At 50.1% G+C, this 25441-nt stretch overlaps 6 protein-coding genes across 6 annotated transcripts; 3 read left to right on the forward strand and 3 right to left on the reverse strand.

Moving 5' to 3' along the window:
- Nucleotides 1–778: 778 nt before the first annotated feature.
- Nucleotides 779–2637, reverse strand: JN550_012385 (uncharacterized protein; the record flags this gene model as incomplete). The annotated part of the gene is made up of 5 exons (XM_049310856.1): nt 779–850; nt 899–1501; nt 1558–1698; nt 1993–2455; nt 2624–2637. The coding sequence occupies 5 exons, from the start codon at nt 2635–2637 to the stop codon at nt 779–781; spliced, it is 1293 nt and encodes a 430-aa protein (XP_049165617.1).
- Nucleotides 2638–3490: 853 nt separating this feature from the next.
- Nucleotides 3491–4897, forward strand: JN550_012386 (uncharacterized protein; the record flags this gene model as incomplete). The annotated part of the gene is made up of 3 exons (XM_049310857.1): nt 3491–3580; nt 3655–4032; nt 4097–4897. The coding sequence occupies 3 exons, from the start codon at nt 3491–3493 to the stop codon at nt 4895–4897; spliced, it is 1269 nt and encodes a 422-aa protein (XP_049165618.1).
- Nucleotides 4898–7519: 2622 nt separating this feature from the next.
- JN550_012387 (uncharacterized protein) lies at nt 7520–9169 on the reverse strand (the record flags this gene model as incomplete). Its single annotated transcript, XM_049310858.1, has 6 exons — nt 7520–7599; nt 7662–7918; nt 8162–8344; nt 8401–8727; nt 8794–8927; nt 8993–9169. The coding sequence occupies 6 exons, from the start codon at nt 9167–9169 to the stop codon at nt 7520–7522; spliced, it is 1158 nt and encodes a 385-aa protein (XP_049165619.1).
- Nucleotides 9170–10784: 1615 nt separating this feature from the next.
- JN550_012388 (uncharacterized protein) lies at nt 10785–11979 on the forward strand (the record flags this gene model as incomplete). Its single annotated transcript, XM_049310859.1, has 2 exons — nt 10785–11255; nt 11320–11979. 2 exons carry the CDS (start codon nt 10785–10787, stop codon nt 11977–11979), a joined length of 1131 nt encoding a protein of 376 aa, XP_049165620.1.
- A 714-nt stretch (nt 11980–12693) lies between these two features.
- JN550_012389 (uncharacterized protein) lies at nt 12694–14198 on the reverse strand (the record flags this gene model as incomplete). Its single annotated transcript, XM_049310860.1, has 6 exons — nt 12694–12744; nt 12811–13332; nt 13442–13569; nt 13637–13826; nt 13909–13991; nt 14060–14198. The coding sequence occupies 6 exons, from the start codon at nt 14196–14198 to the stop codon at nt 12694–12696; spliced, it is 1113 nt and encodes a 370-aa protein (XP_049165621.1).
- Nucleotides 14199–17550: 3352 nt separating this feature from the next.
- Nucleotides 17551–25322, forward strand: JN550_012390 (uncharacterized protein; the record flags this gene model as incomplete). Its single annotated transcript, XM_049310861.1, has 5 exons — nt 17551–18180; nt 18238–19759; nt 19857–21010; nt 21117–24321; nt 24391–25322. The coding sequence occupies 5 exons, from the start codon at nt 17551–17553 to the stop codon at nt 25320–25322; spliced, it is 7443 nt and encodes a 2480-aa protein (XP_049165622.1).
- Nucleotides 25323–25441: the final 119 nt, after the last annotated feature.

Consider the following 25441-nt stretch of genomic DNA (forward strand, 5'->3'; position numbering starts at 1 on the left):
ACAGAGCAAACATCTACGTGTGGATGTTGGCTATCCTCGGCCTCTGGGCGACGAACATGTAACAACAGGCGTCCTACAGGCGTGTCGTCTCTCAAGGAAAGGACTGAACCCGGCCAGTATCCGTTGGGCTTCGCACGAAACTGCAGTTCTGGTCGGAATGCGACTCCAATGGGCTGACTGATATCTAGTGTTCGACGACACGTTCTGCGTTATTTGTGTAGCTGGGGTCAATCAGTGAAGGGGTTCGAAGTGCGGGATATGGTAGAGAACTTACGAATCCACGAGGGAGATCAATATCCAAGCTGGGCTGCGAAAGTTGACAGGATCGGCAACGAAGCCGTCACCAAGTCCATGACAGTACACAACTGCGTCAATTTCCGGAAGTAAGTAATCAAAAACTCCAGTACCCAACATTCTTTGACCGAGTGTGCTAGCGCCAGATCGTATATCCTCAGACGTACGCAGCATTAACAGTCTTATATCTCACACCTTTGTGGACCAAGGTGTAAGAAATGCTTGCTGAGCCATCTAGTTCACAGTTATCAGCATATTTATCCCTCGATTGGAAGCAATATCCGAAGAACTCACACAGGGCCTCAATATCACAATCAAGACCATAGTACATGTATCCATCCTGGCCTTCTTAAATGTTGAATCGACTCTCTGGAATGGGACTCAGGTCGGCGTTCACATGTTATAATATCTTGACATTGTTACGTGCGATAGGTGCAGTGGCTGATACTTCGTCCGAGTACACTACAAGATGAATCCTCTGAGGTCACCCATAGTCGACTATGGATGTTTGACTGAAGCTCTTGCGGTATGGTGTGGTCTTCGAAACATAGTTTCCCTATGCAGGTCAGCATGAAATGCAATAACCTCTATATGTTCAACCTACCCGTTTGATGAACCATTCCACGGCGTCAACCCGGAAATGACCATCGTAACCGTCCCAATACCGCTTGTTCAAGATAGATTGGTGAATGCTGTGGTCATAGGTAAGTGAGAGCTCCGTGCCATAGTCTTTGCGGGCTGCTTGGTCCCTGGTCTTGATGATTGTGGATCTCTGTGGGTTGACCTGTGCGAGACCCTTAAACACAGCGCCCCTCACCACAGCCTCCCACGCATGAATTGACTGCAGGACTTTCATTCCCGACCTGTCGCTGAATGCCAATTTAAGTCTCTGCTGAAGATGCATTGAAGATCCGAAACCTCCAACTAGAATGATGGCGTAGACCGGCACATCGGTAGCTCCAATCTGGTCATTGACGAGCTTGACGATCTGTGTGATTACAGACTCGTAGATAATATATATATCGGTGGCTTTGACCGTCATACATCCGGCGCGGATGCCAAGTTCTTTGTTGGTAGCCAGTGCACAAGGGAAGGTCCATGATCCGTGGGGGAGGGAGGACATGGCGAACTGGCGCTTGATGAGAGAATTAAGCCGCTCCTGTGCACGGTGGACGATGTCATTATCAAACCCATCTTCCTCTCCTAGCTTGGAACAGAGGAACTCAGTAAATCGGTGATCAAAGTATGCAGCACCACACATACCCCCGACCCAGGAGATGTCACGCTGACCTCAAGAAGAGGCGCCAAAGACTTGATCGTATAACTGATGAGATCAACTGTGCCGTCTCCTGCGTCAACCACCACGAAGATTTGTCCCACCTTCAATCCATGCTGAGATGTCTCCTAAAGAGCATTAATGGCTGCGGCTTCTGGCTCAGACAAGAGTGAGATTGTAGTCACTGGACCCGTTGACTTGAAACTTTGGGCGCGTTCGAAGGCTTGAAGTGTGCGCTGCTTCGCTAAGTCGCTCCAGATAGGGGGAATAGTTAGGATGAAATCGAGACGACTATCTGCCATCACTCCATGACCGTATCTCCGCTTTAAGTGGTATATGACGTGTTTACCTATCGCTTCAAGATACTTTGTGGCCAGGCTGTCATTGTCGTAAGCAGTGAGCTTGGCTCAGATACTCTGGACTTCCTCGGGAATCTGGTCGGCATCTAACCCGAGTTTGAACCACACAACAATGTCATCGGGATCAACATCTTCGGCATTCATTCGAATCTGGAAGCCCCATTCAATCACATTGTTTCCATCTTCTCGAATCCTTGTGGGAACCTTTGACGAAACAACGCCTGAATGATTGGAGGGAGGACTCGGCCATTCCTTGATGACATCGACACGATCGGGATAAGACCCATTACCATAAGTTGGAATGACAAGAGCGGCGGAGCTCAGACGCGCAGGAACCTGAAGAATTTTTGTGCAGTTCACCCAGCACTCATTAAGCAGGCAATTGATGGCAAAGAGTACGGAAAGTCGGAGATCATGGTGAAGGAGAGGGTGCTGGTGGCCTATTCCAAAGGCGCGCTGGCAAATGTTGCGAGCACTACTGGGTTGCTGTACCAGCTCAGTCACGCGAAGGCATAGCGCAAGTGCACTGCGTGATTGCACATTCAACCACCATTTGTGAACATAGTATCCAGGTTAGGCTGTTGACGTGAGTGGAGGCCAGTCTGGTGCAACGATCGGGCGTGATAGAGAGACGAAATGGAACAAGTTGTTGATGCTGAGCCCCCAAAACTTTCCTCATGTGAGGACAGCTAACTAAACCAGCGCCATTGCTTCGTTGAGCTTGCGCGTAAAGTACTTAACTGGTTCAGGGAAATGATGGGAAATAAAGACCGGATTGTGGCGTGCATCTCGTTATCCTAAAGCGGATTTGGGCAGCCCAGCCCGCCCGCATTCGTGGCCGTGCAATGGACGACACGGATAGGCAACGTGCCGACGCCAGAAATCTGCACCAAACCCACCACATGACTGGCTCAGGTCCACTGAACTCAATTCGCAACGGCATTCAACTTGCGCATTCGAGGCACTCGTCAACATCGCAGCATCAGAGCTGTGTCGTCCGTCAAAAACCATCCAAACTTCGTAAGATCGCACCATGCACGCCCTCTCAGCCACGACCTCGCCGCGCAGGCCCTCAGACAATGATGGTCGAAACAGCTGAACTGCCCCCCGCAGAAACGAGGGGCAGCGTCACATGCCGAGTGCGAGTGCGGCAGATGAAGCACAGCGGGTTTCGAGATTCGAAGCTAGGGCATGCAAGATCTCTGGGCCAGTGGGTCCTGGCACTGCCAGGCTCTAGACCACCACCTATGAGCGCCTAGATAAGCTTAGCTTCCAGGGCCCGATAGCGCCTGATCTCACCGTCCCCTGCGCGTCATCCCAAATCAGCGGCCAGGTTGAACCCCGTGGCCCTGATGTCGTCGCGGCTCTTGAGGCTTGGCGAGTTTGAACTGTGGGACGGGGAGGCAACTCATGAATGTCGCGAAGCACACTGTTACTTAGTTTCCTCTCTCACCTCTTGCACATTTTCTAATACATTTCTGCCGTCTTGAACTTGCTATTGTTTGTGATCACTACCAGAAGCACGAAGTAGTCAGTAATCCATAATCAAACCAGGCCTATCATGTCCTTGCCTCCCACACCTATCAGATGCGATGATCCCGATAACAGGGATGAGCAGCAGCACAAGTCTGGCTGGTTCCAGTTCATGAAAGTACGTGGACCAACGATACCGGGCACATGCAAGTTTGAGAGAAAGGAATGAGTGCTCACCAATTGCCATCGCAGTCTGTTGCTACTTTTAAAGGCGATCTCGCATCTCTTTCAGCCCCGCCATTTCTGCTTTCTCCTGAGAGCATCACACAGTTCTCGCAGTACTTCAACGACCACCCGCAGTTACTAATAGCTCCGTCGAAGGAAGGGAATGCGGAGAAAAGGGCACTGCTTGTTATGAAATGGTTTCTCAGTGGGCTGCGGCGGCAAATGGCCACCAAAAACGAGGACGGGACGCGAAAGAAACTGAAGCCGCTCAATCCATTCCTGGGCGAGATCTTCTTAGGGAAATGGGTGGATGATGCGGGCACCACAGAGTTGATTTCGGAGCAAGTCTCGCACCATCCGCCCCAGACTGCATATCACATACGAAATCGAGAGCACGGGGTTACTGTGAGTATCCCCAGAGCTGTCAGCTGCAAACCGGCAGGGAGCGTCCACTAATTGTTGGCCACAGCTTGAAGGACACATCGGCCCCAGATCTTATTTCTCACATACCATCAACATTGAACGACGCGGCTTCGGAAAACTCACGTTGAGTAAATACAGCGAGGATCACGTATTTACAATGCCAAAGGTTCATGTTGAGGGCATTGTTACTTTTCAAATTGCACCGGAGCTTGGCGGAACCTCGTATATCCACAGTTCGGCAGGCTTCACCACCAAGATCGAATACTGCTCAAGGGGGTGGCTTAGAGGCTCCAGTCATTCGTTCAAAGCAGCGCTATTCCGGGATGGTGCCGAGAAGTCCCCGCTCTATGTAGCCGCTGGACAATGGGACGGGAAATATACTGTCACAGACTCCCGCGGCAAAGTTGTTGACACTGTTGACCTTGGGTCCTTGAAGAGAACGCCGCTGCAAGTAGCGCCAATTGAGAAGCAGCATCCTCTAGAGACCGGAAGGGCCTGGCAACATGTCATCAGCGCCATCCATAACAACGACATATTCGCCATAGGGCATGAAAAGAGCAAGATCGAGGTGGCACAGAGAGCGATGCGGAAAGAGGAGGCAAGGGAAGGGCGTTCCTGGGAAAGACGATACTTCACGCAACTAGAACAATACCCCGACGTTGAAAAGCTTGCCCTGCGAGGCAAGGGCGAGCCTTGTCACGATTATCGAGTTTTCTGGAAGTTTGACGAGTCAAAATACGAGCGGATTTTGGAGAATCAGACGCAGGGAATCAAAAGCCCCACACACGCGAGGTTTGATTCTGGTGTCGGCATTTGCCTGGATGACATAGAGGTCGAAAGGGAATAGAAGTCGGGGGTTTAGAAGTAGCATGATATTTGATGGGGGTCTCGGTGGCGTTCGGAATACCCCCTGGGATAGAAAGGATCGTTCCGATTGTAAGACAATCGCTTGGTTGCGATAAGTCCGCGCATTACCGTCGTATGAGTTATTGGTACGCTAGACGAGTTTTGCCTAATCTGAGCAATGAACATGCAAATCTAGGTCTTGCGTTCTGCCGGGTTGTATAGGCGTTAATCACGGAATGGATACCGGGGCTTTTAAGTCTAACTGTGTGATATCGGTTCTTGTAACGCCCTATAGGTTGCCTAGTTGGTACATTTTCGCCTCGTTCGGTCTGAAGTTATTCCATCAGCTACCGAAGATAAAGAATTGAGCCATTCCAGGCATCAATCAATCCCTCATTTAATTAATAACAAGTGCCATAATGTTCCAATTCCTAACACATCTTTCCAGAACATCGAGGTTGTACCATACCAAGCTACAGTGTCCTGCTAAACGATGGTGATGAGTTGATCTATGATGCACGATCTACAAATACGGCACCATTTTGTCTGCTGACTTTATCGAAAGGTCCAGCCGGTCGACCGTAGAAATATGCCCCGAAGCTGGCGATATGCTAACCATGGAGGGCATAGCATTGGCGCTATACAACTGGCCTTGGTGTTCCGACTTCCTTGTCAGTAGCTTAAGGGAGCACGACGGGGACTTGACACAGTCCTATACGTGTGAGCTATTTTCACGACTAGTCTCATCGCGTACGGGACGAAGCGAGAGCATGGGCCGGCAATGCAATGATCGATAATGTAGTCGCATTTTTTGATGACCCAGACTAGTATCTATATCATCATGATACTCCATCCATAGCGGCATATTCCACTCGCGCCGCCAGCGAGTAGGTCCAACCCCCATCGGCAACCTGACCCTCGAACCAACGTCGCCATCTGGCGTCCTCTTTAACGATACCACTATTTCTGTTTCTGGCATAGATAATCTTTGCGGTGCATAATGCTACCTTTCTCCCTTGTAACTACAATTAAGATGCAACCTTGGACCGGAAATTATTAGCCAGGCGTCCTGCCAATTTTGGTCTACTGGCGCTTTAAAAAGCTCGGCCGAAACGGGACTGGATTGGGGGGTAAATGGATCTTGGCCCAACCCCTGAAACCTTAAACCTACCTTGGGTTCATTCGAAGTCACTTAAATCACACGTGGGCCTCTACGATGTAGCATCGGGGGAACTGGTAGTCAATCCCTGAGTGTAAAATAAATGCCACACATGCATGAGCCGAATGAACGTGTATCAACTGCTTTCTTTCCACCTCCCACACCTCCCACCAAACATTAAGACACCTTCAACCCTCATAGCTTTTCCCACTGTGGTAACCATCAGAATCACCATGAAGTTCTGGCTCGTCACTTTACTAGCTGCCACCAGCGCCAAGGCTGCTGTGATTCAGCCCCGTGTTGATCCAGGCTGTCCAGCCTCCATGCCGTGGCAGATGCCCAACTTTTACATCTTTCTCTGCTGCGCTTATGTGCCTTCGGATACTGTAAGTTTTGGCTTGTGTGCATGTGTGTGTTCGGATAGGTCACCGGCCACTAACCCTTGGTGAAGGAGAACTGCTGTGACCGAGATGGCCGAACTGACCGTGGATACATGGATTGCCAATCGGTTGGCCCTCTGGCATAACAGACCCTAGCAACTAGTATGGGACTGGTTGAATTGGATATCTAATTCGGCTATATATCGTTGTCTATAAATGCATCCTGTATTCTGGGGTCTTAATCTCGTCACATGAACCATCAGGCGGAGATCGACCTGTAAGGCTACAAATCAAGGAGCGCCGTTACAATGTTATCAGTCGACGTTATATATACTCAGTACACATTCCGTGCCTAAATCGAGCTGAAGCTGTCAATACCCAATGGAAGATCACACATGCCAGATGGGCAGCACAATGGCTCGATTTTGTGGTAATTTTCTTCAATGTGGGCCTAAGCTTGAACCCTTCTGTCTCAATTGATTCAAGATTTCAGCAATTGATTAATGACCTATGGCCGGTGATATGGCATCTGAGGTGACGTACAATGGAAACTTTTCTCAACATCTGCCGATTTGATGATATTGGAGTTGAACGCGCGATTGGCTGCAATTACATTACGCAGCTGTGACTCCAACTTTGCTGTGTCGATAGCAACCCAGCAGACCGGATACGCAATACATCCCCTGTCCCCACATGTGCAGAGAGCAGGACAGGGGATTCCATCGTGAATACATTTTTGTACAGCCCTGCCCAATATTCTTGATTTTGACTTCACCATTCAATCAGGTTATTGCATTAATCTCGGGTTGTAGGTCGGCATCTTGGAGAGAATAATTATTATAACAAGTTTTTACTTTTATTTTTATATTTTTATAATATTTTATAATTTATTTTTTATAACTTTATTAATCGCAACGGCCATTTCGGAGCCAAGGACCAGCAGATGCTTATACCAAGATACACACATACTAGTATCATGCTAGCACGGACACCATCAAGATTGGCCTGCCGTACACCAAGAAGCACATCGCCCTGGCTCCCACATGGAGAACATCGTATGGGTTAACATCCGGGACGTTACGCTTCACGCTTTGTAGGAGGATATTGTCGAGGACGGAATTTGTGGTAGAGGCGTGCCGTAAGCACCTACTCCGAATTGAAAGACTACAAAAGTGGTTGTCAGTATGAAGAAAGTGCTTGTGATCGTGGGTGGAAGGCGGACTCACATATGATCGTCGCCATGGTCATGGACCTATCCTCCATAGAACTCAGCATTTGGCCAACAATGATACAGGTTTGGATTCCTAGGCCAGTACCTATCCCGAATATTATCTGATACCCGATCACGGGACCTAGCCCAGTGTCCAGGCCAAATGTGTAGTACAGGCCTACGCCAATGGTCTGAAGAATACTTCTAACAACTAGAAATGGCTGGAAGTAGCCGACTTGCCGACCATGGTGGAAGCACAAAGTGTGCACAAAGCTAGAGTCACGGGTGTCAACAATCTGTATGAGCTACTTGGGACGTTTTTGGAGCTTACATGTGCACAAAATTGTAGGAATGAACTTTGAACCGCTCGCCAACGGGCTATCGCCACCAATGGACTGGAAATAGATGGGAAGGTTGTAGTATAGCGCCTGATTGCCACACATCATGCTGTAAAAAGCTTAATCCAGAACCCAAAGGGGAGGTGGTATTGGTGGCACGAAAGCGATTGATACTTACAAGAAGATAAAACCACGACATAGTGCGATAGCTCTGTTCTTTAAAATGCGGTAGACGATCAGGGCTTTGTCTCCCATGTACCACTCATTGATGGCGTATACAACGGACATGACAAACCAACAGACAAGGCTTCCAATGACCTCAGAGGATCCCCATGACTTTGAGACGCCTCCCACTGCATGGCTAGGATGAAGAGGGTCAGAGAAGATACTAGAAGCACAGTTCCAATGGGATCGAACTGCAAGGCGATCTGCGCCCAGGTCAACTTCCCGTGCATGGTCCTCGAATGGTCAGGGGTCTTGAAGAAAACGGCGAGGCACGCAATAGCCACACCGCCGACGGGCAGATTAATCCAGAAGCACCAACGCCATGTCAACTTGCTAGTGAAGGCGCCGCCGAGTAGCGGACCCGCCACGCTGGCGAGTGTGAAGACGCTGCCCAGCAAGCCACTGACGCCGGGTACCTTGGAAGGTGAAACGATGAAGTTGACGATGGTATAACATCCCGCGGTGATGCCGGCGGCACCAGCACCCTGCACGGCCCGCCCGACGATTAGGGCCACTGAGCTGGGGACAAGAGCACAGACGAGGGAACCAATCTCGAAGAGGCTGACAGCGGCGAGGAAGGACTACTTCAGAGGGAAATACAGGTAAGCTTTACCCCAGTGGGATTGGAAGGCAGGAAGGGTGAGGGCGAAAGCGGAACCGTACCAGCGGACGGAGGCGGTGGAGCGGAACCCGGTGGTGATGCTCATGTCCAGAGCGCTCTAGAAACGCAGACGTAAGGGTCACTCGATTCACGGACCAGCGATTGACGTCTGAATTAACATACTAAGAAGAAGGAAAGCACCAAGCCGAGGATGATGGCGTTGAGTCGAAAACCCGCGGGGTGATGGACTGTGACCTGTACTTGTTGCGCGTCCTGCTCGAGGCCCGGCTTCTGCTTTTCCATGTTCGCCATGTCGTCGCTCGATCTCGGCGGAGTGGAGGGTGCAGGTTGGGAGCTCATCGCTTCGTTTTATATCGATGGGGAACTTAATGGGAAGAGCCAGAGTCCTGGGTGCAAAACATAACAACGGCAGACCTTCAGTTCCACACAGCCAATTAGTGTTGATATCAAGAATTAGCAGTAGAGTGAATGCCATCTGGAGAGAAATTCCAATGTCTGAATTGATGAAAACGACAGACTCCCCCGATGCCACCGAGCAACCCAGCAACCCGGGCCCTCGCTGGGAAGATTGGTAATACACTCCGAATGCCATCCTCAAGCATCGGGTACTTATCCCAGAAATGCATTTGCAATTGCCTGAGCGGACGCGGCCGCGGAATTTGAAGCGTGGCCAGCCTCTTCTTTTTCAAGAGCAGACCGTATCGAGAAACAACAACGTGCATGGGTTGCGGGGGAAGTAACCACAGTCGGGTACTTTCCACGAACAAACAAATTTAGTTCGAGGTGCTTAGGTACCCGACGATTGAACCATGCTCAGGGTTCAGCGCGGATGCTGTCGATTGGCCCAAAAAGCCAATGGCCAAACGAATGACCAACCTGGGAAGCCCCGGCCCGGCTCGTTCGGTCCTCGCTTAGCTGGCTTCCGCGTCTTGAGCTTGCATGATGTCTGTTTTATTGTTGCTTTTGGGAATTTCTTTTTGACTTCGTGCCATCGTCTCTGTATCGTGTACGAGCCAATATATATTGAATGAGAACTTCGTCGCAGTCTCTGCGGCGTTCTTTATATGTTTCTGTTGGTCCTCACGGTTACGGGCCGAGCCCGTAGGTTAAGTGCCTATAATACCGGCACCGCAATCTCCGAGGATTACCCGCTCACGAGAAGAGCGTTACGTGCACGGAAAAGGGGGACTCCTTCTCCTTTCTTCTTTTATAGAGTAAATAAACCTAATTTGGCACCTACAACCGACCGGCTTGGAGCTTCGCCGATAACACTCGCCGTCAGTTGTTCAAATCTTCTAACCGTTGGGATCATTGGACCCAAACGCATAGTCGCTTCTCTGCACATGAACCTATAGTGAGTATCGGAAAGACTTGAAGCCTGCCACAGTATGACTGCTTGCCCATGACTCCCTCGTACATACTCCTCGCGCACTTGTCTCGCCGTGTACCTATATTTCGGGACCGGAGGAGGTGGATGCCAGTCAATCCCGCATCCCTGTGCTTGGAGGATTCGCTGGTCCACTTCCAAGATCAGCAACACGTTCTCACCTGCCTTGGAATGTGAGTTCGCGGCAAGGGTACGATTACGGGCCGGGCTATTGGGTACGGTTACGCATCAACAGCATCATTCTCACTGATGCACGTAAGATTAAGTGCTTTAGTGTTGCAGGGACCACACGAGCTTTAGTGTTGCAGGGACCACACGAGCTTTAGTGCGGCAGGGACCACACGAGCTTTGTACCATATCATCTCTTCCGTCTTCTGATTGGGTTATGTAGTCAGCAGCAAAGTAAGAAACGGTAAGGAAAGTACACGATTGAGGCTGACGTGGAGTAGAAGAGCCGCCACTGGAAGGCATCTGAAGTCAGGATTTTGACTTTCAGAAAAATGATTATTCGATCATTCTAGTATAACGTCGTCTATCTCACCTCTTTACTCATCAATAGCCAAAATAATGACAACCCTAGAATACCCTGACTTCCTTGATGATCAATCTTTAACCTATTACGACGAAGATGTGCTGCATGATTTCGACGCTTGGTCTCACAGCCCCCATTTCGAAGTGTCAAACAATCTGATCTGCGATAATTACCTCGACGACATCAAGCATACGTACAGGGAGCTCCACAAGTGCGTAGATCAGGTGGTCGCAAAGTTTTCGAGCCGCAAGCCAATGTGCCTGGACGAGATTAGAGACCACAACCGCAAGGTGATTGAGAAACTCACGACTTTAGAAAACACCATTTTAGAGAGTGCCCATACAGAGGACGCAATTCCTGTCATCCCAGGATCTGCGTCTCATCTATACCCCTCTCCAACGGCATCCGACTTGACACCGCCAGGTGGTCGACGGCGCCACAAGAGACGACGGGCTACATCATCTTCATGCCCCAAAGCTGGAGAATTATTTCCAAGCGCGCAAAATGTGAGTTCAGACCCGCAAGGTATCCATCAACGCACAACCATAAGCATACTCATAATCCTTTCAGGGCGCTCGAACGGAGAGTGGCGCCCTTCAAGGAAGCCTTTCTTCACATGATAGGCTGAGAGGCAACCCTAAGCTCGCAGAGAAACTGCTGCATATTAGCAATGAGGAATCCGGATTGAAAGTCACGAGATTTGCCTCGCAGCTGAATCTGAATCCACCAGAGCCTGGTGTAAACACAGTGCAACTCCCCAATGCCCATCAATTTTCCAGTTTGTCACAGATCGCCGACGCCTCACACTTCAGAGGGCTGATACTGAATTTGGGTGTCGCCATTGAGAATAGCGGCTTCGGGGAGCAATACTTCAGAATCAGGAAGAGAATCGCACTCGCGCACTTCTATCATACATATACGCTTGCCCAGGACAACCCAGAACTGTTTTTTGTATGGTGTGAAGGCCAGCCCCAATGGCTCGCGTCGATGCTGCCCAAGGGCGGCAGCAGGTCTGCAGTTCAGCGACGGTTTGCTGACTTGATCTTCGCGCAACCGGAAAAATCGAGTCTTTATCATTCAAACCACTTACACCATGTTGACGACGTAAAAAAGCGAGTCTCAAAGATTCAGATGTGGAGAAAGCTTGGCAAGAAATGGGCGCAGGTTATTCAGCGCTTTGGCTGTGGTATACTTCTACTTTTACCCAGCAGTCTCACAGACGAAGAGTAGGTGTCTCTTCTCCAATCTATCGCCACGCCCCTTTCATTCTCTCACTGGTCATGGCACCTCTTGCTCTAACATTTCATGCACACAATAGTCTGCGGGTCACAACCGACGAGAGATTGGCTTGTGGGTGGGACTTGGTCGAATCACGAAGGCATTTATTCGAGGAACCATTACAGCGGGCGAACGTGCTCCTCAACTCACACTTCTTCCCTAGCGAAGGAGATCATTGCGCAGCCTAGAGTCTTTAGACAAGTCGGATTGAACCGCTTGCACAGGGTCTACAGTGATTCACTGAGAAGCAGTGAAACGGCATAGTTAGATTATGCTACATCATTCTATCAGAAGGTGAAATACTAAACCTCTCCAATCCGTATCTGATTACGGGCTTGGCTTGAATTGGTCAAAACATCTTGCAGGTAATACGAAATATGTTCTTAACTCCTTTCTCCTTGTTTTATACGTGTGTATTAAGCCTGTCAATTGCATTGATTCTCCACCAAACGGATGACGGTTAGATGAAAAGAGATGAGTAACCGGGCTGACCGTTCATAATTGATGACGGGAATTTAAATTTTTTGCAATATAAACATAAAAGACCATAAACTCTCAAAGTCAACCAGCTCCTTTCCATCCAAAAAAAAAAAAAAAAAAAAAAAAAAAAAGCTCAATCACTCCTGGTTCGCCTGCTGGCCCGCACCTCATAACGTTTTTGGAATACTAGCCAATATTTATGCAACTTCCATTCCTTTGCCGATCCGTAGGCTCCAACTGTAGACTTTTGTTAGTCTTACCGTTGACATGCAATCTATAAGATGTCGAAGCACTGATACGTACATTGTAGTTTCGGAAGATTGTCGCAATGACTTTGTAAATGCTGACAGTAGCCATGTTTTTGCCAATGCAGACTCGGTTGCCTCCACCCCAGGAGAAGCTGGCCTCCTTCATCATGCCAACACGCTCTTTATACGTGCGCGCACTTTCTCCCTCCACTTGTAACCACCTTTCGGGACGAAAGACATCATCGTCATCACCGAAGATCTCCTTGTTTCGTGTGAGCACCCACGCGTTCATGCCTACTATCGTTCCAGCGGGAATGACGCGCCCGTCACGTAGTTTGAGCCCCGATCTCGGTACGATGCGTTCTAGCAGGACGCCTATTGGCGGGTGAATACGAAGGCCTTCTTTGATAGTAGCGTCTAGATACGGCAGCGCCTCGACCTCCGAGTACTTGGGAGTAAATGAGAGATAAGCAGCATCAGGCTCCGCCTGCAGCTTGGCCAAGATGGCGGGGTCCTTTAGTACATGGTAAATGACTGCCTTCTCCAGAGACGCACTCGTATCGGAACCCGCAGCCATCTGAATAACGCGCAGCACAGAAGCTGAGTCAGTAGAGCCGTTCAAACCCTCTACTCGCAGGTGGGGCCGTAAAGAGGGGTATTACTCACTATACGACGGCATATCCTACGATGTCACTGTCCTCCACCACATCAGGGTACGTTTCCTTGGCTTGAAGAAAAATGTCCAACATGTCTGTCCTCTCTCGAGAAGTGCCCGAATCTCCGACACGCTCCATAATCAGTTCGATGCATCGGTCTACAACGCTCTGCAGCGTTATGATCTTGAAAGGGAAATAAGGATTCTTGCCAAGCAAGCGGTCAACCGAATAGTCCCCGGTACAGGTTGACGAGAGACTGGTCCGTCAAGCTCTCAATTTTCAAGATGCTGGGCAGCGAGTAGAGCTTGGCGATTGGTTGGGTCGTTTGAGCGTGAAATGCGTTGCTTCGGGCGGAAAAGATGGTGGAGACAGGGCGACCACTGTGCTGACCATCAGCCACGGCGAAATGCTCACTCTAGTGTGAACGCCAGCCGCCGTTGGTAAGCACGATCAAAAAGAGGGTACGTGAAGGGGCCGCACAATTTACGACGACCTACCTTGAGAAACTCTCCACGGGTTGAATATACTGTCTTCAGAAGGTCTGGGTCGCTGAGACTGACAATATTAGGACCGATGCGCACTGCAACACCGTATTTGTCGTGTAGGCTACGCTGTGTCTCCAGGTGCTTCATTCGCCAGTGATCATACAGTCGTCAAAGATCAGTGAACTTGGCCAGAAATGGTCCTTGGATATGGCAGATAGATGACGTCTGATAGTCAACGAGAAGCCATAAGACAAGGCAATGATGCTCAGGGGCAGTATATGCTCAGCTAGGAGAAGGGCCATGTTTGGGATCCTCCCAGAAACTCCTGGGTAGCGCAGCTATTCTCGCTCCGTCGGTTGTGAGAAGAGGGAGATATGGGTTATAAGCATTCACTACCACTCTCTTTGATTTATACTGTTGTCTCCATCACCCAAGAATGGATCGTTGTGCCAGGTCTACTTCTCCTCGTGCATGGAAATCACCGTCGGCACCTGACGAGTAGTAGCATAGGATTCGGCTATTCCATTGATAATGGAAGGTGTTACGGCACCACGGGGAGGATCGAGGCTGTGCTGCAAATCCTGTAGTATTGCAAAAACTCCAAAGCTGGGAAGGAGAGGAAAGAAGAGCTCTCTCCACAGCTGTGGCGTTTGCTATTTACAAGTGGGGTGGATCACCTCTCGTCCCCCACCACAACAACCACCTGCACTAGCCAGCCCGTAACATTTATAATATTATAAAATTTATAACCCAGCCTCGATCCCACGTTTGTACCGTGATATTAACGCCCACAATGGTCCAGATCTGTCAAACAAAGTGGTCAGTCTAAAGGACGATGAGCTGGGGTGGTCACGTGAGTAGTGGACCTTCCACGGTCCCTGCGGGATTTACTAGTAAATTGGAAGTCAAGGGACCAAGGGGTTAAGAAACAGACACGATCAACCAGATGAACCACAATCAAGAACATACCTGTTAGGTCGCTGTAAGCGTGTATCCACCTGACTGTCTGATAAGATCTTAAATCTTAGAATCCCCACGTTTTTTCGGAGTGGCACTAATGAATCACCTTACCGGATCGCCCGCCTTCCACCAATCCGACATCAGCTTCTGAGGTTGGCGCCAACTCTCAACCAAATCCTTCAACGCAGTCTTGCAGTCAATAAGCAGATTGTGATGCGATTCGCGATAGCCTCAACACCAAGCTCCGATCAAAGCGCCACCCAGCGCCACCAAGAAACATCCCCCACATGTTTGATAGGAATGGCCGCAACAACCGCTGGCTCTTGCTCTGGAATATGACGCCTGACGCCCTACGAACCCGTGCCGGGTTGTGTGAAGAATTCCATTCAATAGCCGATTCTAGATGAAAACCCAAGTTATCTAGCTGGAAATCATGAGAGTGGCAACAGCCCGTCGCTAGATCCTTGTCATAAGCTGCTAGACTGCCTGTTTGGAAAATCGGCGGCGTGACCAATGCATGTACTAAGGAAACCACAAACCCCTGCGAGCTGAATAGATACAGGCCAAGCTATAGTAACATAGTCTCTTCATAAGAGCTTCCTGTTCGCAACTCTGCCCGCATCATTGGCTTCAAAGCCTTTCGTGTGTGAAGGCAAGAGCTTCTAGGTTTCAGTCAGCCTTTGAGCCACTCCACCTTTGACAGGGCGTCTACTGGATAGCTGAGTTTCTATCGCTTCGATATGGCTCTTCTTCAGATCTGGAGTGGCCTTGGGGCCATCGCCGGCTACGTGATCTATGTCGCTATCTGGAGGCTGTACTTCAGCCCAATAGCAGCGTATCCAGGGCCACGGATGGCCGCTCTCACTAGCCTGTGAAGCCTTCATCATGATTAGTAGCAAGCAGAACATGTGCTGAATTCTCGTTAGGTACGAAGCATACTACAATATCTGGCTCGGCGGAAAATATATATACAGAATTCGGTCGATGCACATGAAATACGGACAAGTTGTTCGAATTTCGCCCACCCACAGGAATTCTTTGACACCCTATTTCCAAGCTCTACCAATGGAAGACGAGCAATAAGGTAGAGAGATCCTTTGGTCTGGACGACCATATCCAGCGTTGCCCTTTTTTGATGCGTATAGGAGTATAGCGTGTTGCTCAAGACCTGCAAGACCGGTTCAGGCGTTGCCATCAAGACTTCATTGAACCACAAAATTCGCTTTAGGACATGATAGCTCATAGCACCTGACAGAGAAGCATCGCGCTCCGTTGAGTCAAAATCTGGGGTTTCTAGTGTATATGTGAGTTTCCGTCACAAACTCTGGCCAGTATGGGAACACCCTACCGAGCTTGCGCGCATGCCGTCCAAAGACCAATCCTTGCATGGTGTCTTCGGTTTTAATACAACATGAGCCCTTCCGCACCAAATGTCAGCTATTGTGGATGCTCACCGTTAGTAAAAGCCGTAAAAACACAGTTTGCGTTCAGTGGCTCGTCCGTGTCTTTTAGCTCTAACATTCTGCTTTGGAGTATATCCAACCAATCCTGGTACATCGATTGCAAATTTCTAGTATACGCTGTACTTAAATAGGGCGATAGAGCGGCTCGGCGTGTTCGAATATTATGATCAACCGTAGAAAATTTGGCATTTCACGGACAAGGAAACGGGCCGAGACTGGATGATTCCGACAGGAACTCCGGTGGGTATGACCAGCGTGTTGATGCATCACAACGAGGTCAATTTCCCAGACAGCTATAATTACGACCCCGAGCGATGGCTAGGCGAGAAAGGAAGGAAGTTGGACAAGTACAGGGTTTCGTTTGGCAAGGGGAGCCGGATCTGCTTGGGTATGGACCAGGCGTATGGTATCATGCGCCTGGCCCTGGCACAGATTTGGAGGATGTGGGCTACCTCCGATGTACGGATCGGGGACGAGATGGGCATTATCAGCCTCTACAATACGACCCCTCAAGACGTCGAGATGGTCGGGAACTTCTTCATACCGTCCTATAATAAATCCAGGGGCGTCGAGTTCAAGCTTTGTAGCGTGGAGTTGGCTAGCTAATAGGGCGAAATAAGGGTGGAAAATATTTTAACAAGATGCTGAGCCTTATCTATAATCCCACGCATGTGTTCGTAATTTGGTTTGCGACAAGATGCAAGCCAAAAAATGGTTAAGCACAAGCACTATAGTACTGCGTAGATAGTGCGTATCTGTATCGATCCAATCGTGAACACCTGTAGGGCCCTACAATTTACGGGCTCAGGTAGAATAAGCGTCCGATATGGGCTTTCATTCTGATAATGTGGCGCTATGTAGAGATTGATTCGTCTTATTCGTACTTCTCGCTCTGTTCGCTGGATACCAACCCACACTTCCGGGAAGATCCATGCTGTTGAACCGCGTATCACAAGGGCGATCCTGTGTTACAAATGCTGCTCTTATGCAGCTGTCCTAGCTCTTCTTGTAAAATCTACTACATAGGTACTTTTATAAGCACTAGGAAGGGTTAGGCAGGGTCATATTCAAATCATGTCCTACAAAGGGCACACCTATATAAGTTCCCGTGCCACTCAGTGTTCAAAACCTAGGACGTGTGAATCTGAAGAAATTTACCGTCAATTCAACATTTGATTCAGCTTGACTGATCTCATCGAGTCTATTGTGTAGCACTGCGGCCTCTTCAGAGATGACTGGTGCGTTTCCATCCGTCCTGGTCTTTGGACCACAGGGTGAGATTGGGCCAGAAACGGCTTACCAAGATCTACGCACCGAGCTTATCAGCAACAATCGACTATTGGCTCTTCAGGAAGCAGTAGATGGTCTTCCAGACTTCTGGGGGGCTCTCACTGATTTCGATCCAAATCTTCGTCGGGTCCCCGGCGCCAAGTACCTTGGCAAGCTCAAAGAGTTACTCCGAGGCACTGGTTCAATTCATCATCCGCAGGGTCACCTACCCAATCATTACGCGCTTGGCCTGTCGGTCCTTCTTCAAATCACACAGTATACACACTATCTTGACCATCTTGGTCGCGGCTCACATCGCAAGCTTCTTGACAGTGTAAAAGTGGGAGGAGTGCAAGGATTCTGCGTGGGTTTCCTGAGTGCTGTCGCCGTGGCAGTTTCTGAGACCGAATCTGCACTAGGTTCTTCTGCTGCCATAGCCCTTCGCCTCGCGGTGTGCATTGGTGCATATGTTGATCTGGATGGGGCATACTCTTCGGCCCCCATAGAGTACCAGGCGACTGCCTTAAGGTGGAGACAAGGGAATCCAACAGATACAACAAGCGTGGCATCGGTGATAAGTTCTACTCCGGGAGTGAGCCTAAAATATGTGTGAATCTCATGTGAAAATGCTGACCATTTTCACAATCAGGCCTACATCTCTAGTATCAACGATGACTCGAGTGTTACTGCCACGGCTCCAGCCGTTGAATCAGAGGGTCTCATAGCCAGGGCACAATCGAGTCATCTGCGAACCAAGTCCGTCCATGTTTACGGCCGCTACCATACCCCCGACCATGCGGGTATAGTTGATCAGCTTATGGAGCTGGTCTCATCGTCCAAGGAGTTACAATTTCCAGACCCCAAGGACCTAAGAGCACCGATACGCAACACAGCGACGGGTGAGACCATTTCAAGTGGTTCGCTAACCCGGTTGGCTCTGGAAAGTGCCCTTGTCAACGTGGCAGACTGGCACAAAACCATACAATTGGCCGTCCAGCACCTCACTGGGCCTCAGCACACCATTGCTGTTTCTGGACTTGGAAATGCTCTCCCATCATCTTTAGTGGCAGAAAAGAGCTTCAATATGTTCTCTCTGAGCGATCTCAACGGAAGGAACATGAAACTGGGGAGAGAAAACCCGGCGGATGCCAATTTGAACGGCAACTTGCACGGTGTAAACGAAACCAATGGTGCGGACGGTGTCGATGGCACGAATGATGTCTCCGGCATCGAAGATTATGATGATGCGCATGAGTATCCTCCTCATTCCATTGCTATCGTCGGTATGGCTGGCAGGTTCCCGGGCGCCGACTCGGTCGATGAACTCTGGGATCTGATTATGGAGGGGAAATCCATGGTCGAGCCTGCACCTCTGGATCGCCTCAAATTGTCCGAGACTGGAGAGCAAGCGGGGGTCAAATGGTGGGGTAACTTTCTGAAAGACCCGGACGCATTCGATCACAAGTTCTTTAACAAGCCATCTCGCGAAGCCCTTGCGTGGGATCCCCAGCAGAGGATCTTGCTAGAAGTTGTGTACGAGGCTTTGGAATCAGCGGGCTATTTTGGAGCCTCGGAAAACGCGACACTTGACTATGGCTGTTACATTGGCGCAGTTATGAGCAACTATTACGACAACATCTCATGCCATGCGTCAACCGCCTACGCCACAGTTGGAACTCAAAGAGCTTTCGTTAGTGGCTGTATGAGCCATTACTTTGGGTGGACTGGGCCAGCTTTATCAATCGATACCGCATGCTCATCATCTCTTGTCGCCTTAAACACGGCTTGCCGAGCCATCTGGTCTGGAGAGTGCTCCCGGGCCATCGCGGGCGGCACCAATGTCTTTAGCAGTCCATTCGATTACCGGAATCTTGCGGCCGCCGGTTTCTTGAGTCCGTCAGGGCAGTGCAAGCCCTTCGATGCCGCTGCTGACGGATATTGCCGGGGAGAGGCAGTATCAGTCGTCGTCCTTAAGCGGCTTTCCGATGCCATTAAAGATCACGATAATATACTAGGCGTTGTTATCGGGAGTGCTGCGAATCAAAATCACAACCACAGCCACATCTCGGCACCGCAGTCGGATTCTCAGCTCGAGCTTTTTCGAAAGGTCATAAAGCTGGGCGGCGCGAAGCCAGAGTCCATTACTTACGTTGAGGCTCATGGAACTGGAAGTCAGTCACTCATATTTATCGTGTCCTGTCCTTTAGTATTCTTTCCCGAATCACTACTCTACAACCCAAATCACTGACTTTTCTTTTTTTCATACAGCTGGTGTAGGCGACCCCATTGAGGTTCGAAGCATACGTGATGCTTTTGGCGGGCCAAAAAGAGACTCTCCCCTTCACTTTGGGTCGATCAAGGGAAACATTGGCCACTCTGAGGCGACTGCTGGGGTTGCTGGCCTAGTGAAAGTTTTGCTGATGATGAGGCATCGAAAAATCACTCCACAAGCGAGCCTCGAGCTGCTGAATCCTAAGCTCCCTGATTTCAGCCAGGACCAGATGTCCATAAACACACGGGAGGTTATAACTTGGGAGGCACCCTCTCTAGTGGCGTGCGTCAATAGCTATGGTGCGGCTGGAAGTAACTCAGCCGTGATGATTCGCCAGAAGCCATCTATATATGGCCAGTCGTTGACTCCCGCAAAACTCCCAAAGTACCCGATTTTCATTTCCTCTGGTTCGCCCAACAGTTTGTCGCGGTTCAGCAAGAAGCTTCTTGTTTGGCTAGAAAAGGCCACAGTGGAGCGTCGCCCCGATCTACTCGCTCATCTGGCTTTCAACCTTGCAGATAGGGCTAACCACTCGCTACCTCAGAATCTTGTCACCACCGTCAGTACTGTTCGGCAGCTTGAGAATACTCTGAAAGCTGTTGGAAATGGCATAGGAATCACTCAAGCTCCAAAGCGAAAACCTGTCGTTCTTGTTTTTGGAGGCCAGGAAAGCGACTTCATTGGCATCTCAGAAGAGATATATCGGACTTCCAAGGTGTATCGTACACACCTTGATTCTGTTGACAAACTGATGATCTCCAATGGCTTGGAGAGCTTCTATCCTTCAATATTCGGGTCGGTGCCGATCAAGGATCTGGTGACATTGCATTCGGCGCTGTTTGCTGTCCAGTATGCCTCAGCCAAGACGTGGATTGATTCCGGGCTCAAGATTGATGCCGTTGTGGGACACAGCTTTGGCCAACTCTCTGCGCTATGCATCTCAGGTGTGCTCTCACTTCCCGATGCTCTAAAGCTGGTTTCGGGGCGAGCATCTCTAATGCAGAAGAATTGGGGTTCCGAGCCAGGTTCAATGTTGTTCTTACAGGCCAATCGTGCGACTGTCGACGAAATTCTCCAAAGCCTCAATTACAAGGGCCGTGGTCACTATGCTGAGATCGCTTGCCACAATGGGCCAAATAGTCATGTCGTCGTGGGGTCTTCTGAGTCCATCGAACTCTTGCAGACCCATGCCGCTACGACGAGGCGCTCAATTCGTACCAAAAAAACTCAATGTTACTAATGGTTTTCACTCCCAGTTCACCGAACCGATGCTCAAACCTCTGGACTCTTTGGCTAGACAGCTGGAGTGGAACGAGCCGAAAATTCATTTGGAAACAACCGACGAGTTTAGGAGCAATCCTGCACCTGACTATAGGATTGTTTCAGAACACACAAGGGGCCCAGTGTTCTTCCAACGAGCTATCGAGAGAATCACTGCAAAGTTCTCGCAATGCACATGGATCGAGTCAGGGCGAGGCTCGTCGGTCATACAGCTCGTGAAAGGCTGTATTGCGGACACTCATGCTCATTCATTCCACGCCTCGCCGCTCACTTCTGCTAAGAATTCCCAAGAGTTTCTGATTGATCTCACTGTGGATCTTTGGAAGAGCGGGCAAGCTGTTCAGTATTGGCCTTTTCACCGCAGCGGGAAATTGGAGTACGAGTACCTGAGCCTGCCTCCTATCCAGTTTGAGAAGACACGCCACTGGCTGGAATTCACTGGGATCAGGGGTCCTGCGGCGGTTGTCGAAGCGGGACCCGTAACAGATGTGGAAGAAACACATGAACTTCTTACCTTCACCGAATTCAAGGACAAAGCCAGGAGCGAGGCCGTCTTCTGCATTGATCCACAGTCCGAGCGCTTCCAGAAGATGCTGGCTGGTCATGTCATGGCTGGACAGACTCTAGCCCCGGCATCGCTCTACTTTGAATTGGTAGCCCGCGCTGCCCTGCGTCTTATGGACGACATGCAAACGGAGAAATATGTGCCAATCGTTAAGGATCTACTCATGAAGTCTCCCATCGGTCATATAACTACGAAGAAGATCCTGCTTGTCCTCAAAAAGGACGCCGGGTTTGTGCAGCCATCTTGGTCATTCTCCATCACAACAGAAGACACCAAAGGTCACAATTCGCAGCCCTTCGAACACTCCACTGGCATTGTGAGTCTCAACAAGCGTGATGAACCGACATCAGCTCAGGAGTTTCAGCGCTTTGAAACCCTGATAGGCCCCCGTCGTTGTGAGGAGATCATGGGCCATCCCGACGCCGAAAAGATGCGAGGTAACCACATATACCGAGCCTTCAACACCGTGGTCTACTACGGCGAGCCGTTCCGTGGGATCAAGGAAATAGCCTGCCTAGATCTTGAATCGGCCGGAAAAGTAAAAATCACACCGGCTCCGAATGATCCAGCGGACCAACGCCTCTGTGACACGCCTATGACCGATAGTTTCATGCAGTTTGCGGGGCTCATGGTGAATTACTTCAATAATTCAAGCACGGAAGAGGTGTTTGTGTGTATGAGAATCGACCATATTCAAATCGGCGGGGGCTTCGATCCAGACGCAGGGGAATGGCTTGTTTACGCGACAATGAGAAGAAACAGCAATAACGACGTGATGGCGGATGCATATGTATTCGACTCCAAGACCAAAGCGATGGTCATGGCTGTATTTGGGCTCCATTTCACCAAGATGTCACAGAACCTATTGGCCCGGATGCTGAAGAGTGTCAATAAGGCTGCGGGCATCAAAGCGCAACCAATAAAAGACGAAATCCTAGAAAACGCTCCGCCTCTTCCTCTCGTCACCCAGCAGGTGACTACTCTCGTCACGAAAAGGTCGCCTGGAAAGCGTCATGAGCTCCTGCAGATGCTGTCCAATGTCAGCGATGTCCCACTTGACGAGATCAATGACGAGATGTCTTTGGAAGATCTTGGAGTAGATTCTCTGATGGCCACTGAAATGCTCAACGATATCCGCTCCGTCTTAGGTGTCACCATCGACTTGTCGACTTTCTTGTTCTTCCCCAATATTCGAGCCGTAGTAAAGCATGTTGAAGAGAAGCTAGGCATTGTTAGTGTGAAAGAAGCCAGCGAGCCAGGGCCCGATTCCACCATTAGCGACATTGACACACCTCACGGCGCCACCGGGTCCGTCACACCAGAGAGTATCACAATGGAGCCAGAGGCTGAAAGTTCCGAAGTTCCTATACTATCGGCACTGGAGGCATTTCAAAAGACACGCATGAACTATGACCGCCAGGCCGAAGCCGCGCAGGCAATCGGGTTCTGGGACAACGCCTACCCTCATCAAGCAAGACTGGTTCTGGCCTACGTTGTCGAAGCATTTGCTGAACTAGGATGTGCTCTGAGACATTTGGAGACCGGCGAGGTAGCACCAAAGATCAAAGCTGCCGACAAACACAGGCGGTTGGTACTTCAACTTTGGCGTGTGTTGGAGGATGGAGGACTGGTTGCGCCATCAGAAGGCCAGGAGTTCATACGGACAGATACGCCAGTGGATCCAGCAACGGCCGACTCCATTTACCAAGACATCATCAATATGCACCCTCAGCACGCCATGGTGAACAAACTGGTGCGAGCGACTGGGTCTCAATTAGCCGCATGCCTGCGTGGTGAAAAGGAGGGAATACAGGTGGTCTTTGGCGACCGAGACATTAAGAAGACACTAGAGGAGGCTTACGAGTTCTGGCCACTGTGGAGGGCGCCTACACTCGTCCTCGGCGACTTCCTGTACGAGGCACTCTCCTCAGCAAGCGGCGTGGGCAAGTTTCGAATCCTTGAGATCGGTGCCGGAACAGGAGGCACGACCCGTTACATCGTGAACTTTCTCAAGAGTCGTGGTATCAACTTCGAGTATGTCTTTACTGACATCAGTCCCTCGTTAGTAAACAGCACGGCGAAACAGTTCAAGGGTATTAAGGAACTGACCTTCGATTTGTTGGACGTCGAACAGCCACCCAAGCCAGAACACGTTGGAGCCTTTCATTGCATCATTGCCACCAACTGTATCCATGCTACGAAAGATCTCGATGTGTCGCTAGGGAATATCCGCCCGATGCTGCGTGAGGACGGTGTCTTGGCGCTCGTCGAGATCACGAAGAACATGTTCTGGCTCGATGCTGTTTTCGGCCTGTTCGAGGGATGGTGGCTTTTCAATGATGGAAGAGAACATGCATTAATAGACGAAAAGCAGTGGGAACGAAAACTGAGGGCGGCTGGATTTGGTGCTGTGTCATGGAGTGATGGCAAGACACCCGAGTCCAAAGCAGTTCGTGTCATTGCGGCCTTCTCAAGTGGTGGCACCACCCCAGAGAGGCCAGTCAAGGCGGCAGTGGAGGCTTTGACGTATAAGAAAGTGGGAGACCTGGAGATACATGCTGATGTCTACTATCCCTTGGAGGGTGAGGAAGTAGCAGCTAGCCGAATGCCAGTAGGTACGTAATGGAGTCCATTGCTCTGTTAACATTTTTTCATTTTGACCATCGCTAACAGAGAACGGACAGCCCTGATGATACATGGTGGCAGTCACATATTGTTCAGCAGGAAAGACGTACGGCCTGCGCAGACACGCCTCCTACTAAGGAAGGGCTTCTTGCCTGTCAGTCTGGATTACCGGCTATGCCCAGAGGTTGCCCTGATGGAGGGGCCAATGGTTGATGTATGCGACGCTCTTGAATGGGCTCGCAATCAGCTGCCCAAGGTGACGCTTCCGAGCAACCCAAGTCTTCAGATCGACGGTGAGAGAGTGGTGGTGGTGGGCTGGTCATCAGGGGGCCAGTTAGCTATGTCATTGGCATGGACGGCGCCGGCTCGAGGACTACGCCCTCCTGATGCAATCCTGGCCTTCTACGCGCCCACAAACTACGAAGATACATGGTGGCAGAATCCGATTGAGCCTCTCGGTGCGCCATATAAGAGCCAACAATATGATGTCCTGGAAGGAATCCTAGATCAGCCGATTGCCAAATACGAGATGGTGGGTGCGTGGGAAGAACCTCTCTCGGACCCTCGCAGCCACAGCGATCCGCGCCTTAAGATTGTTCCACACATCAACTGGAAGGCGCAGACGCTTCCCGTGATTCTTGGGGGACTGCCCAGTCGCGAAAAGGCCACAGCTGCGGGATCGGATATCGACTGGAACGCGCTCCCGCAGCCTACGCTCGACACCATCAGGAAAGCCAGCCCCTACGCGCATATCAACAATGGCGGATACCACGTCCCAACTTTCTTCATTCACGGCACCGCAGATGATCTTATTCCTTGGCAGCAAAGCCATGGTACGTACCAGCTCATGAAAGAGAAGGGTGTCGCAACTGGAATGGCGCTTGTTGACAACGCTCCTCATATATGCGACCTGAGCGGTGACCCGGAGTCGGATGGTTGGAAGGCGGTTGTACAAGGCTACGACTTTCTTTTCTCCTTTGGGTCCTCTTGATGAATTCATCTTGCCTTTATGGTTACCATTTAGGAAAGAGCTGTAGTTTGATAGTTCCCTTCCGGCACTTCCGGTGCCAGTTCAAATGAAGTCTCTCCATGATTATGACACATACCTGT

Source organism: Neoarthrinium moseri (genome assembly GCF_022829205.1).
Source record: "Neoarthrinium moseri strain CBS 164.80 chromosome Unknown scaffold85_Wmoseri_CBS_16480, whole genome shotgun sequence".
In the NCBI taxonomy this organism is placed as follows: domain Eukaryota; kingdom Fungi; phylum Ascomycota; class Sordariomycetes; order Amphisphaeriales; family Apiosporaceae; genus Neoarthrinium; species Neoarthrinium moseri.